At 49.2% G+C, this 15,220-nt stretch overlaps 1 protein-coding gene across 6 annotated transcripts in view; it reads left to right on the top strand.

The window, feature by feature from the left end:
• Positions 1-15,220, top strand: part of PKNOX2 (PBX/knotted 1 homeobox 2) — a 263,949-nt gene that overhangs the window by 203,268 nt on the left and 45,461 nt on the right. For all 6 annotated transcript variants that reach the window (XM_084782949.1, XM_084782951.1, XM_084782952.1 and 3 more), the window contains one exon: positions 14,471-14,642. In XM_084782949.1, the coding sequence (XP_084639075.1) occupies positions 14,471-14,642 (172 nt within the window). The remainder of the gene's footprint in view (positions 1-14,470; positions 14,643-15,220) is intronic.

The raw sequence follows: 15,220 nt of genomic DNA, 5'->3' as shown, positions 1-15,220 counted from the left end.
AGCAAGGCAACCAGGAGCCCCGGCTCAGATTAATGATTTCAGTCTAATCCAAGCAGATCCCATGATTGGATGCACATCCTGGGTAATTGTGTTTGTGGCCCAGGAGCAGATGATGAGAGGCAATCGGAGGAGGGGAGGCCCACGGAGTAGGAGGTTTAGGTTTGGATGGTCCTTAGTTGTCTCAGCAACCCCACCCCCAACTCTGATGCTTCCTTCCAGAGAAGTTCAAATTTAACTTGGACTGCAACACCCCACCTGCCATGCCGCTGAACGGTGGTCAGGTGTCAGGTGCAGTTTGAGACCAAGGGATTAGGATGCAGCGGCGCAGAGATGGGGCCAAGAGGGTGAGGTTAATCCAGCTTTCCCTCCCCCCTCCTCCCCTCCAGTCTCCTCCGCTCCCCTTTGAAGTGTGTGGGTTCCCATGGAAACCGTGATGTCCTGGGGAGCAGAAGAGTGGCGGGGAGCTAGGCTGGCCAGGTGCAAGTGGGGGAGGAGGGTGACTTTGCAGAGCAGGCTCAGCTAAGGTAGTGGCTGTCTCTCCTGTGCCTCCAAGAACCTCTCTGAGTGATGTGACCCACTGGCAGCGCTGGAGTTACCTAAGATAAAGAAATGCTGGCTGGAGGCGTGAATAGCAAGAAAAGGGTAAAGCAGTTGGGCTTTGCTTCCACATTAAAAAGCACTAGGGGTCAGCTGCAGGATCGGGCGGAGAGGCTGACTCCTCCTCTCTACCCTGTATTCCTTCGTACTATTATTCAGATCATCAAATCAACTGGATTAACATTTCTGTGGCCTCCATTTGCTCGACTGCTAACTCCGTGAGGACAGGGCTGGGTTCCTGGCTGGCTGGTTCAGTGCTCTGTCCCCAGCACTTCACACGGATCAGCCTCAGCTGCTTAGGCAAAGAGGGTGCTGAGAGGGGCTTAGTTAACTAGGTTAGACAGTGCCCCCCATAAATACACTGTGGCCCTGGGTGGATGTGCTGGCAGTTGGGGGGTCGGGGAGCATGAATTGTAACATGTGCCCATTTCCATGTGGCAAATGTCCCTTCCCCGTGATCCACTCAGAACTGCTACTGAAGAGTTGGAAAGAAACGCACGGGTCTCAGTCTTGCCAGCCAGAAGCACAATCCCCACACAAGGAGCCAGGTCACAGACACACAGTCTCTACGTACAAATCGTCGAGGAAGCTAAGCCACAGAGCAGACTCTGTGGAGTAGCCTTGATCCTACATTGCTGGCTCTGTCCCCTCAGGTCTAACACTGGAATCTTGGTTTGAAATGTTCTCTCTTTAATGACTTAATGCCTCAGAAAGTGCTGAGGGTGGAGAAAGTGCTATGTAAGTGTATAAGCACTGTGGTGCTCCACCTGAACACCAAGGCAGAGAGTTTTCTCCTTTCAGGATTCTGCACAGTACTGTTTCCATCTGCTTGCACGAGCCCACTGTCAGCACCTACCCTTGTGCAAGAGCCTTTGCTGCCTTGTCAGTGATGGCTCTCCTTCATGGCAGTTCCAGAAGCCCTGCTTGTTTTTGTTGTTGTTTGTTTGTTTGTTTGTTTGTTTTGTTTTTCAAGACAGGGTTTCTCTGTGTAACAGCTCTGCCTGTCCTAGACTCACTTTGTAGACGAGGCTGGCCTCGAACTCAGCTATCTGCCTGCCTCTGCCTCCAGAGTGCTGGGATTAAAGGCTTGCGCCATTATGGCCACAGCCCGAAGCCTTTCTTTCGTCTCTTCTTTCTATCTTCCTGACTTTGAATCTTAGCTTTTGCATAGTGCATGCATGAGACTTCAAATCAGTCCCCCAAGTCCCACGAACCATTCAGCTGGGAGCCTCCTCCACCCTGGTGTGCCTTACCCCCTGAGATCTCCTGCCAAGTCCAGCAGTCACTCAATAGAGCAAGGTGAATTCCTAAAGTGCTATCTATGTAGCTTACACATTCCTGTTGCATCCAGACCGGGTTCCTCTCAAATCCACACCTGTCGGGGACAGGAGGCAACAGGACGTTGAGCATCAGTCCGATCACTCCCATGAGACCATCCTAAAGGTCACTGAATCCTGAGGCTTGATCCTGACAGTCCCTTTAGCTGGAGGTGCAAATTCATCTTAGCAACCTGTGCTAGGCAGGGGAAAATAGAGTAATGTTCTAGAAATAGGCGTGGTGAAAACTAACTTTGTCACCTTGGGTGAGTTAATCCCTCAGAGCCTCCATTTTCTCAACTGTAGAAAAGAAAATACTAATATCCAGGATAAAGTTACAAACCTTAGGAAATGCCCAGTGCAGAGAGAGGCCAGTGTATGCTAAGTGCGCTGGAGGGTCTTAAGCACAGGCCCGGCTTGTATGGTGTCGGGGGATGGTCTGATGAATTTTGATACTAATTACTGCTTGCTGTGTGACCCACCTTTTGCTTAATAAAAGGCCATCCCACCTGGGCAGGGCAGGAGATAGGTGGGGCTAGGAGAGAGAGGGATCCTGGGAAAAGGAAGAAGAAAGGACCACCACGAGGAGAAAGGAGAGAGAACTGAAGGGAAGAGAGGAAGGCCGCCATGGGTTAGATGGAGGAGAAGCACATGGCTTCTGGCGTGGATGGAGAATCTGGCCCAGATGAAGAACATGAGCAAGTATATGGGATTATAGATGGGAGGTAGCTCCATAGAAGTTACTAGAAACAGATGGCATGGGACTGAGGCAGGGATCTCATGCCTGCCACACTATGGGATGTAGTTTAGAGGATTGATATCTGCCCTGCCCCAGGTTAACTAAGGCTATTTTAAAATATAACAAGTGTCTGTGTCTTAATTGATTGCTAGCCGGGCCTACTGATAATGCATGTCATTTTAAAACAATAGTGTGGCTTTGGCCTGCTCAGTCTGAAGCATACAGTGATGTGGGCCTCGGGGTTAGGAGCAGCACAGCCTTGGCAGCTGCCTGGCTCACATGATGGTTCCACAACTGGGCACTAAGTTTGTCTATGTCCCAGCTCCCTCATCTGTAAATGGGCGTGAAAGTAACACTATCTCTTCATCGGGGTTGCCATGAGAATTAGATTGCACAGGCAAAGGCTTAGTAAAGAACCTGGGTGGGGCAGGGCTGGGAAGAGGCTCAAGAGTGAAGTGCTTGCCGTGCAAGCGTGAAGATCTGAGTTGAGATCTAAAAAGAAGAAGGAGAAGAAAAGAAAACAGAAAAAAACCAAACCAAACCAAACCAAACAAACAAACAAAAAACAGGGCAAGGCTGTGCTCATTGGTTTAGGCTCAGCAGGGTCAGTGAAAAACTCTGCCCCCCCCCCAAAATAAAATGGGGACTAAAATTGGAAGTTATCTGACATAGACCACTCGCTGCCTTATGCATAGGCAAGTATTCATCCACGTACTTACGCATGCGCACACCACATATGCACACCTGACCCCGTGGTAAGTGTTCATTGTAGGTGTCATCTGCTGTTGAACGTTTTGGGAAAATTGAAGCAAGCAGGGTGAGCAGGGCTAGGAAATAAAGGGAGGGGCTCTGATGAGGGGCGAGGGGGCCTCCTAATCAAGCGGATCTCACACTGCTATGCTACTAAGCGTTTATTTAGTGTACTGTATGTATGTAAAGCATTATATTAAGTCCTGAAGGCATTACAAAGAAGAAATGTAGGGGGGCGGTGAGGGGGGGGAGTGGGGGAAAGGACATAGAAAGTAGCTGACATATAAACTTGGCACAGAGTGAGGGCTCCAAAAAGTATCCAACTATCTGACTTAAGGCATCTGCCCTGTGTGGGAGAATCATACTTTCCCAAGGGAGGCAAACCCTGAGAGAACGGCATTGAAGTTGCCCTTCTTGGGGCTGGGGTGAGAGATGCTAGGAAGTCAGTGTCCCTAGGATCAGGCTAGACAAGCGGCAGGGGTCCTGTTGTGACCTGTCCTCTTGGGCAGCTTCCTGGCTAGGACCCTGGGAACTGCCACTTCCTAACATGCATCACCGAGGGAATTTGTCCACCCTGTGACCAAAAAGTGTCCTGGCTACAACTAAGTGACCCTAGGGCTTAACCCTCTGTCTTCACTGGCACTGTGCTTGGTCATTTATAGAATGTGTTGGGTAAGGCGGCCTGAGAATTGCATGAGAGAAATGGAGCTATTCCAAGGAAGAAAGTGGGACCAGAGCTGTAGGCCAAGGCCTCTGAAGTACTAGGTACAAGGGACAGATGTTTCAGGCTGTGTCCTTGGCTAAGCGTTGTGGAATAGAAACTTGAGTGGCCATCCCTGGCTCTCTGAAGCAGCTGGATTTGCTGGCATAGAAAATAACAGCTAGTGGCTGACCTCGGGGGTGGGGTGGGTGGGGGGGGGTGGGGGGGCAGGAGGCTGGGGGGTAGGGGAAGGAAGGGGGTGTTCCAGTCTACTGGAGCCATTATCTGGGAAGTGATACCACGCTCTAGTTTCTCGAGTTCCAAAGGGAGCCTGTTCTAACCCCTTCCCACTGGCATCTGAAGGCTCTTGGCCAAAGCTCAGCTTCTGCACCGGCGTTTGGAAGGCCAGTGGGCCTTCCTCATTCTGGAGTACGCCCAGAGGTGGTAAGGGCTGTGTCTCCACCATCAATCCCAGTCTAGGTAGAGCTGAATTGTCTACAGACCGTGCCTACACTTACCTACATAGCATACTGATAAGAGATCCAGGAATCCGGAAGCCCCAAAAACTTATCCTGACAAGGTCATGCACTGTTTGGTACCCAGAGACCTCAATGACAAGAGGCTACAACTGTGACGCTTACTCTACTGTCCCTCTTTACCAAAGGGAAAGTGGCCAGTACTGGGCCTCCCCGGTAGTGCAAATGAGGTGGGTGGAGTGAGAGAGGACCATACTGGGGCCTTTCCAATGGCTCCTCACCAGGGTTCAGCTAACCCAGCCCACTCATTTAAGCCGTGATGTTTGGCATTTGTTAGACACTGGTCCATCTCATGGTCACGAGGAAAGAACATAGGCTTTGGGCTTCTGACTCTATCATTGGGCAGAATCACTGACCCTCTTTTGAAAGGTTTTTCCACCCCATAGAGTAGACATACAATGAGAAAACGGAGCTCCGTACATGCAGTAGCCTTGTCCCCACACAGAAACGCTACTGCATAGCAGAAGATGTTCTTCTGGAAACCTGTCTGATCTTGTTTTGGCAAAAGTCTTTTTTTTTTTTTAAAAAAAAAAAACAAGTTATTTATTGTACATACAGTATTCTGCCTGCGTGCATGCCTGCACGCCATTAGAGGACACCAGACCCCATTATAGATGGTTGTGAGACACTATATGGGTCCTGGGAGTTGAACTCAGGACCTCTGGAAGAACAGCCAGTGCTCTTAACCTCTGAGCCATCTCTCCAGCCCCAGCAAAAGTCTTGATGCTTAAGGATACACAGGGCAGCTTGACTTTTGACCCCAAGATACACAAGATTCAAGGACAGATGGTGGAAGAAAGGGAAATGAAATAATTCAAAATTAGCATGTAGGGACCAGTGAGATAACTCAGCAGGTAAAGGCACTTGCTGCCAAGCCCAGTGACTTGAGTTTGGTCCCCAGAACCAACATGGTGGACAGAGAGAACCAACTCCTACAAGCGGTCCTTTGATTTCCTAGTGTGCACCCAACCACCCAGATAAATAAATATTTAAAAAGAAAATCAAAATTACCACATGGGAGAGAGGGAAGAGTTTAATATTTTGGTTTTGGACATCCATGTCCAAGTTTCAAATCATTTACTAGTTTGATGAAATCATTCAACCACACGGCATGTCAGTTTGCTGCTCAGTAGAATGGGTGTGTTAAGGGCGGAAGGGTGGATTACAGTGTTTCATAAGAGCTCTTTATAACTCCACGAGTGCCACCAAAAGTGTGTGGATGAAAGGTCACACAGTGACCAAGGTGAAGTGGATGGAGCTCCCTTCACCTCCCTAACCCAGTCCTCTCCTGCAGTGTGGCCTGTTTGTGAACTGGCTTGATTTTTAGTGAGCAGGATAGAAACTCTGACTGCTTCTCACTAGCTGCCTAATTTCAGGGAAAGCCAGTTTTTTCCAGTGCTTGTTACCTGTCCTTTTTACAATGAGAAGGAGTCCCATGTTAGAATTTTTTTTTTAGTTTTTTTGTTTTTGTTTTTGTTTTTTGCTCTTCTAGACTAGACTTAACATCAATATTGTTGAGGTTTCATATTGATTTTGTTTTAGATGTGCGAGGTTCTCTGTCTCTCTGGTCTCTGTCTTTCTCTGTCTCTTTCTGTCTGTCTGTCTCTGTCTTTCTCTGTCTCTGTCTCTCGTCTATTTCTATCTCTCCTGGGCTCTGTGTGCATGTGCTCGCGCTCGCGCGTGCGCACCCGCACATGCACACATGTACACAAATGTGCACACAGACAGAGGGATACAGAGAAGACTATGACCTGCCTGGGTCCCACACTCACCATCCACCCACCTGGGGGAAGAGAGCTGGGTTGCAGCCCAGGAACCCTAACAGATGCAGCTCCAATTTAGCAACAAGAAAAAGTCCTCTCCAAGGCAACCCAGGCGAGCATGCCGCCCACTGGGCAGGACTAAAAATAATCGCGCATGCTTTCAGCGTCACACCTGAAGTAAAAATACTTCCAACCAGGGGCTTCTGGCTTGTTCTCCCCACCCCTGCTCTGTTCTCTCCATCTGGTGCTTTTGAAGTGGGGGGGGGGAAGTAGAAGCTGAGCGCGGGTGCACCTTTTTTTCACACCCCGCCCCAAGACCTTCCACCCCTCCCCACCCACATACTCCAGCGGAAGCCAGTCCCTTTGCAGCAACTGTGTCCACAAGCTGTCAGACCGCTAGATCTGATCCGAGCTTGCCCGGTAACGACAGATTCTAAGCCAGAAAGAACTTCGGGCTCCTGTCTCAGAAACCTCATCTCCGTAGTCTAACCGTTTGGCTCATCGGAGTCCTCCCATTCATCAGTGGTCGGAGCTTTATTGACCCCTTGCTAGTACTGCTCTCTGTTTCTACGCTCATTGGGAACTTAGAAAGATATCAGGCCACAGACAGCAGTTGTTCAGCATGGAGTAAGGAAGACATTTCGGAATGCAACAGCTGTGGTAGGAGAATGAAATCGGTGTCATACGAAAATAAGAAATTCTTACTTGTAACACTTTTTTTTTTTTTAACTAAAAGAAAATAAAGGCCATTTGGCTGGGCCTGGTGGCTCATGACTTTAAGCCCAGCATTCAGGAGACCAAGACAAGAATATTGCTGGAGTTTGGTGGCCAGCCTGGGCTCCACCGTAAATTTAAAGTCAGCCTGGGACTCAGAGCGAAACCCTGCCTCAGTAAGTCAAAAGCAACGTAGAAAGCAGGAGACAGCACGGCCAAGAGGCGCTTGTGACTGCCAACGGAGGGACAGCAGGAAACACTGTGTACCTGACACATGACTTGCTTATAAGGATCCATCAGAAAACTGGAAAGGCGGTCCTAGACATGGACAGCCTGCTATAGGGCTGGCAAAATGGCTCAGCTCGCTGCTTAAACCTGAGAACCACTCAATATCCGTGTGAAAGTCGGTGTCCCTGTGCGTGAGTGTAACACCAGCACTAGGTTAGGGTACAGGGACAGGAAGGTCTCTGGGACCTGCCGGCCAGCCATCCTAGGTGAAGCAATGAGCATTAAGCTCAGCAGAAGACTGTATATCAAAGACTAAAGTGGAGATTGACAGAGGAAGTCGCTCTCTGCCCTCCATATGTACATTCAAAAGAGGGAGGAAGGAAGGAAGAAAAGAAGGAAGTTGAATTTGCATTCTGAAAATGACAAGGCATCTCTCTCCCTTCTCTTTCTCTATTGAAATTAGCACATGGGCTCATTTTCCAGCCAAAGGAGTCAGCCAACAAGGGAAAATAAATGTACTGAGGTGAATGCTATCATTGTTGCTTTGCATAAAGGAGTCCACGGGATAAACGAGTATTAATTGGTAGCTTACTCGGTGCCAAAGACTATCTGTGTTTCTTCATTTAATTATGCGTGGAGGGATTATCGCTGTTATATAAAAGTAGAAACTGAGGCTCAGAGACCTTTTGTGACCTGCCGAAACATCATGCCAATGTCTGTCTCTAAAGCCTGTATTTGTTCCAAATCCTCCTGCTTCCTACTCTGAATTGGGTGAAGCCATGAGAGAAACCCAAGGATTTGGTGTGATGACCCCAAAGGGGCCTAGACGACCCAGTTGTTAGAGAGACCCATCAAGTGTCTTTACAGAAGAGACGGAGTGTGGAGCTGGGCTCTGCCAGTCAGACGCTGTCTGTAACTTTGATCTTGATACATTGCTTCTATCCAGAAATCTCTATCATGTAGCATCCATCCCACCCTCTGGTCATCATCCTGCCTCATCTTGGAGGGGCTCCCATTACTCTGACCCCTTTGGAAGGAACCCAGTGTTCTGGGAGCAGTGGGTACTGAACCTGGGCTCTCTCTGCCCACACCTCAGCAGGCTGAGTCTGGAGGTTCTGTTGGTGGCCATGGGCAAAGGGTGGGGTTGTGGTCTGGAGGAGGTGGACAGCCCAGTCAAGTGGCCACATTTTTGGCTGGACCCTTAATTGAGGCCTGTGGCCTGGCCAAGGTCACAGGGAAAGAGATGACTGAGACACTCAGAAGGGACAGAGCTTGATGGCGAATCACAGAATTTATCACCCAGAAAGAACACTGGCACTGCTGTCTGCAGGCCTGGGACCATCCCTAAGCTCCTCCCAATCTGTAGTGGCCTGACACGGTTGTTCTTCATTTTTGTATCCCAGCCTCTCCGAAGACGTTTGCATTCTTTCTCATTCTGTTTCTACTCTTCCACTAAGTAGAGGGGAAAGTTTTAAATTAAAAACAAAAGAAACAGCACAGCCAAGTTGTCAAAGGAGGAAGAAAAGGAAGCAGGAAGGACCTAATCGTCTTTCCTTGAGTCCTTTTCATAAAGAGGCATGCGCTGCAGCCACAGAGGGGAGCTTCAAGTCTGACCAGAGTGTGAAAGACTGCCAGGAAAGTTGTGGTCTCTGTTCCAGGTCTTTGCAAACTTTAAAGAAACTCATATCAGCCCAATCTTTCCTAAGAACCTGTCTTGAAGTGGTGGAAAGGGAAGGGCTTTGTGGACTTTCATGCTGGCTCTCAGAAGTCTCGCTGGAGTGAGGGAAGCAACTTCTGACCCTGCAAAACGCTCTTGGTCTTGGCAGGGGGAGCTATGTGGATCCCAGGGCTTGGAGCCTTTCACGGTTGCTGAACGAAGTGGCGGGTGTCCGTGTCTGATCTTTCCGCCATCCCTGGGCCCCGCCATCCCACACGGGGCCCTCTTGACCAGGCTATTTGGGTGATGTAGAAAACACGAAGGCAGAAGTGTCAGAAGTAATTAAACCAAACGATGACTTAAACCCCTGTAGAAATCAACACATCCGGTTTAATCACCTTCTTAAGCTAGCACAAGGCTGCAATTCTATGGAGAGCAGCGCTTCTTTATTTCTTCGGATCGTTAACAGGAACTGCATACCTTGAGCTTGATTTTAGCACAGATGCTCCTGGGGAGAGGTGATGAGGGTGGGGGGATGGGGCTTGGGGGGGGCGGCTCAGAAAAGAGAAAAGAAATAATAAAATGTTATTTGAGATCATCCCTTCTTCCCCTCTGCCTGCCTGAGACCAGCCTTGTCTCTCCCACCCTCCTGCCTGCCTCTGTCCGAGCTCCCAGCACCCAGGCGGAGAGAGGCACAGTGCTGAATGTGCTAAATTAGGCCATTAGAGAAATTCATTTCTCTTTATTAGTCTGTGTCAAATCCTTTTTATTAGTGGCTGGAAACGACCTCTCTTCTGCAGTAAAATGTCATGCCAGTTCACTCCTTTTATTTGTTCTGCACCGACGAGGCTCAAACTCTCACTGAATTAGTGCAGCGAGATTTATTTCCTCCAAATTTTGAACGGCTTAAGAGAGATTGGGGTGGCGGGGGCGGTCAGGAGGGAGGTGGCCTGTGGGGAACAGAGTTGGGAAGGGATGGGGAGGGAGAAGGTGAGCTCCTGTGGAGGTCAAATGTCCTCTGCTCTTTGGAAATAAAATCTAATGACCATCTCTCACACCTTGTTCGTCTTCTGGACCCTGGGGAGTAAGTTCCCACACTGCTGCTTCAAGCTTCCGAAGGCTGTTGATCCACAGCCAAATGGGCCTGGGCAGCTGGGAGGAGGGCTCCTTAAAGCCCATGTTTTTGAGCTGGGCATGTAGTTCATTAATAAAGCACTGGTCTGCTATGCATGAGCCCCCGAGTTTGGTCACCAGCACTAAAAAAAAAAAAAAAAACAAACAAACAAATATTCTAGCTGGAAAAACTGATGTGCTGGAAGCAAGTTTCTGTTTATGAGAAATTCTTTCCCCTACTCCATCCCAGAGCCATTTTCATCCCAGGCTGCTTAGCTGTTAGGTCCCATGGACCCTTCCATATTTACACTGATCGTGAGCAGAAGCTGCTGCAGAGTACCCCCTCAACCGAGCCCAGTGGGGGCCGTGACCTCTCCTCCACTTACACAAGGATCAGGAAGAAATACAAGGTCAGATTTTTAGGCAGGCAACTGCAGACGGGACAGGAGCTCATCTGTAACTGCTCCGGGGACAGGCTTAGGGAAGCCCAAGGCTGTGGCTGCAGCCCCGAAGCCCATCAGGGTCACTGGTTACTTGCACCTGTCTTGGAGGTAATGTAGTCTTAGCTGTCTCCACGCAAGTAGGGAACTAAGTTAGCGCCCTGAGTGATCTAGAAGGAGAGTGTGTGGGATCCGCGCATCACCCCCACTGGCCTGGCGTGGTTCCCAAGGATAGGCTCCTGTGTCCACAGGATGAAGCATTCACAGGAGCCAGGGGAAGCTGGGATAGAGAAGGAAGGTTTGGGGTGCTGACAATGCTGCTTGACTGCCCAGCGCTCAGCCCAGGTAGGGAGCAGGAGCCAGGATGATCCCATGGAGTCTATCCTGAGCATAAGGCAACACAAAAATGCATAGGAAGTACCAAAATGTAGGCCAACAAGATGGCTCAGTGAGTTAAGGCATTTACTGCCAAGCCTGGCCACCTGAGTTCAGTCCCCAGGCTTCCACATAGTAGATGGGGAACGCTCTGCATGTTGTCCTTTGACCTCCATCTATGCCGTCTGGCGTGCGCACACACCCACTAAATAAACAAATGACCAAATAAATAAGTAAACTAACAAATGTAATGAAAGATGGAAAGAATATACTCCCAAAGGAAACAAAAGAGACCCAGACATGCCTTTCCCCACCCCCCACCCCCATCCCGACGTCCATTCTAAGGAGACCTGACACCAGCAAGTGGAAGGTTTGTGTTACAGAGCCACTCAGTGGCTCTGCAGGGGATGGGTTTGTGCTTCCCCAGCGTGTTTGACAACACCTCCTGCCCCACCCTCACCCCTGCAGACCTGCCTCTGGGTCTCTGTCTTGGGCCCACTAAGTACCTCATAACCTGACTCCCCTCCACTCCTCCCCTGCCTGCCTCTCACACTATCACGCTTAGCTGTGTCAGCCACCTCAGAGTGCCTTGCTTTCCTTCCACCACGCCACCACCCCATCACCCCGCCCCCTTGCTGGTAACACCTCTCCTCAGCTTTTCTGCATGGCTGCCCCTCCATCATTCCAGGCTTAACTTAAATGTCACCTCCTCAGAGAGGCCCTCCCTGACCATTCTAAAGAAAAGCTGCTTGCTCCTCCCAGCAGAGGCAAGAGTGGGAGTAGAGGAAACCTCTTCCCCTCAGTATGCCTGGAGCTGGAGCCCTGACTCTCAGCAAGCCCCACCCACCCATCCCACATGTCACTCATGCTGTGGACACAGAAAACACAACTCTGCATACACATTACATACAGATAAACCACATACTAGACTCGTGGCATACAAAACGCATCCCCCAGTTGCATGTCCACAGCCCTAGGTACATCTCGTTGCACACATAGTGAAATAAACACGCTGGCATAGGACAAACACTTGCTCTATGGAGAGCTTGCACTCAACTCCAGACACACACACACACACACACACACACACACACCTCTATCTGGTTGGCAGCTGCCCACCCTCCCTCCAGCCAGTGAGGAAGGAATGTGCAGTGACCGCACGGCTGCTGTGGGTTGGGGCACGGGCTGCACCCCCACCACCTGGCACGATGCTTCGGATTATTAGTTCCTGGTAATTTAGTGCCCTTGTACAGAGTCGATTTGTGCCTTTCATTCCTAATTGATCTAGTGGCTGTTTAAATGGCAGCAGGCATCTGTTGAGAGTAGGAAGGTTCATAAGGCGCAATAATTCATAACACCGTCTGGAATTTGCCTTTCATGGCCCTCAGCTAAACCACTGCAGGGCTCTGCTTAAATTACAGCCACTGAGGCTTTCTTTGGTATTCCACTCAGGGCCAGGAGAATCTTGCATTAAACTGGGATCAGGTTAGATTAGACTATAATACGCTGCAGTATTGGGGGCTGCGAATGAAGATTTATACTGCGATTTAACCCCTTCACCTGATGTTCTCTTTGTCTTCAGCTGGGCAGCTAAATTCACCCATTGTGTTTCCCTGATCAGCTCTTTACTGGGTACAACAGAGCTGCTGGCAATTCTGGGATGCACAAGAGGAAGCCTTAAATATTGGCCTTCTTCCTTGCCTGCACTAAGCCCAGTACACAGCCTTGGGGCCCAGTAGTTTAGGCATCAGCTCACTAAACAAGGATCAGCCGCCAGTCCTGCACTTAAGTGGAAAGACCTAGGCAGGGTGAGTGTGCGTTCATGAGGCTAAGCTCTCCCAGTCTGCTTCTGCCCAGAACTGTTAGGATTCTAGGGTAGGGTAGACATCAGGGCTTCCCAGAGTGCACTGACTGATGCTGAACATACTGTCCTGGCTTGATGCTCTCAGTGCACCCACTTGGGGAGAGAGCAATGACTATTCTCCTTTTTGGGACTTACTGTAGTTCAATATGGTGGCCATTAGCCACACATGACCATTTAAATTTGAGTTAATTAAAATTCAATAAAATTAAAGATTCACTCTCTTAGTTGCACTGGCCATCTTTCAAGTATTCATTGGCCTCAAGTGGCTAGTGGCTCTGTGTTGGGTGGTGCAAACTGCAGAACATTTGCATCACTTGCAGAAAGTTCTGTTGGACAATGCTAGCCAAAGCATCCCTGTGGCAGAAGAGCAACAGCCAGATCCAGCACCTGCTCCTCTTCCTCTCCCATGAAACAGTGCTGCATAGAAAAGAAAAGAAAGATGCTGAGGACCCAGACCAGGGTGTGCGGATACTTTCTTGGAAGAACAAGGGAAGGGATTGGGGCTCTCTCCATTCCAGAGTCAACAGCCCAGGCATACATGGGAGTGTGTGCTGCAAAAAATAAGTGTGATGTGTGCTCATGTGTGCAAATAAGCACGCAAACATACAGCATCCATGTTCAACAAATGTTTGTGAAGATTCACTCGATACTCAATAGTGGATAGATAGGTTTAATTGCTGATTAAAGTCCAGGTGGGTAGCCAGATAATAAAACAAAAACTCGGAGGTTTGGGAGAGAGGTGTGGAAACAGTGGGTGGTCAGGGAAGTTTCCAAGTGATGCTGGCCCACACACCCATTTGGTTAAGTATTTATGCTCATATAGTCATATCTTAGAAACACACACACACACACACACACACACATCCCATACCACACACACACAATTTATTCATTGATTGGATCACCAACTATTTTTTCAGTGCCTTCTATGGCTATACATGGCAAGATTTTTGGATATAGCAATTATTTACCCAGAGGCTGTCCTGGAGAAAAAACATATAATGATGCAAACAGCCATTTAATTGCAACTGTGCTAAGGATTCTGTGATGGAAGCGTAGAGAGATGTTAGAAATGCAACTGGAATAATAGACAAAAATCAATTCTGCCAACAGACCTAGGCATATGTGGGTGAGTTTGGGGTTCATATGGTTCACCCTGTGTTTAATTGCAAACACACAAGTGTTTATACACATCTGTTGCCTTCAGCTGGCTTCAAAATGTGTGTGTGTGTGTGTGTGTGTGTGTGTGTGTGTGTGTGTGTGTGTGTATGTGTTGTGGTGTGTGTTTGTAGTTTCTATAATGGGCATATGCAAGATAAAGTACCTAGATGGCACTATGGATCTTAGCTTGCACGTCACCTGGATAGCTCCCACATTTCCTTCCTGGATTCATGTTGAGTCTAAAATGAACATCAACCTCTTTGAAGAGTTATAACCTCTCCAAGCAGTGTATCTGGCCAAAGGGAGCCCTCTGAGGTCCCATGAGTGGGTCCTCCATGCCAAGGAACAAAATGCTGCCACCTTGGCAGACCCTGGGGACTGGGGACAATGTCAAGGAATTGAACTCTGGGGGAAGAAGTGCTGGGACTGCTGGAAAGGGAGCCTGGCAGCTTCTTAGCCCCAGCAGCAGCCTGGTCTCTGTGTGCGCATGTGTGAGCTCTTGATGTCCCTCCCGCAGGCACCCTCTTTTCCCGCTCCTGACGCTGCTGTTTGAGAAATGTGAACAGGCCACCCAGGGCTCTGAGTGCATCACCTCCGCCAGCTTTGACGTGGACATCGAGAACTTTGTCCACCAGCAGGAGCAGGAACACAAACCCTTCTTCAGCGACGACCCCGAACTGGACAATCTGGTAAACGCCCTCTACCCTACATTCTGACTCAGAAGTCTTCCCGCCCTGACCCCATCCCAAATGTCCTAAAAGTGTTCCTCTCATTAATCAATTCCACAGGAAGCTTTGAGCGTCCACTATGGAACAGGCCCTATGTATACTATTTCGTAGTTGAGAGCCTAGTATTTTTTTTAACCAAGATTCTAGCTGTAGGCCTTGCTGCCAGAGTTTTCTCCACCTCTACCTCTGGTGGCACCAGCACCTGCCCGCTTGCTATCTTACAGAAGAGGGGATGGCAGCGAGGATGCCACTGGGAGCTATTCTGCGTCTGCGGGAAGAGCTGGCAGCTGCGTGCTGCCGTGGCTAGCAAAGGAGGCAGATGTGTGACGGTCATTGGCATGTGTAAGCACATCAATACAGAGAAAGAGCTGGTCCTGCTAGAAGACTTAACAGAGCTTCTGCCCTCTGATTGGACACAGTAGATCATGCCTCCTAATAGTTTGCCACTCAGATAAGCACTGCATCCTCTAAAATGCAAGCAAGCTCCTGGGCTGCACTATGGAACTGTGATGTGTAGATTCAAAGGGAGCCTGTGAATC

This window comes from Acomys minous (assembly GCF_964271855.1).
Source record: "Acomys minous genome assembly, chromosome: 5".
Classification (NCBI taxonomy): Eukaryota; Metazoa; Chordata; class Mammalia; order Rodentia; family Muridae; genus Acomys; species Acomys minous.
This window is presented reverse-complemented; position numbering and strand designations above follow the sequence as displayed.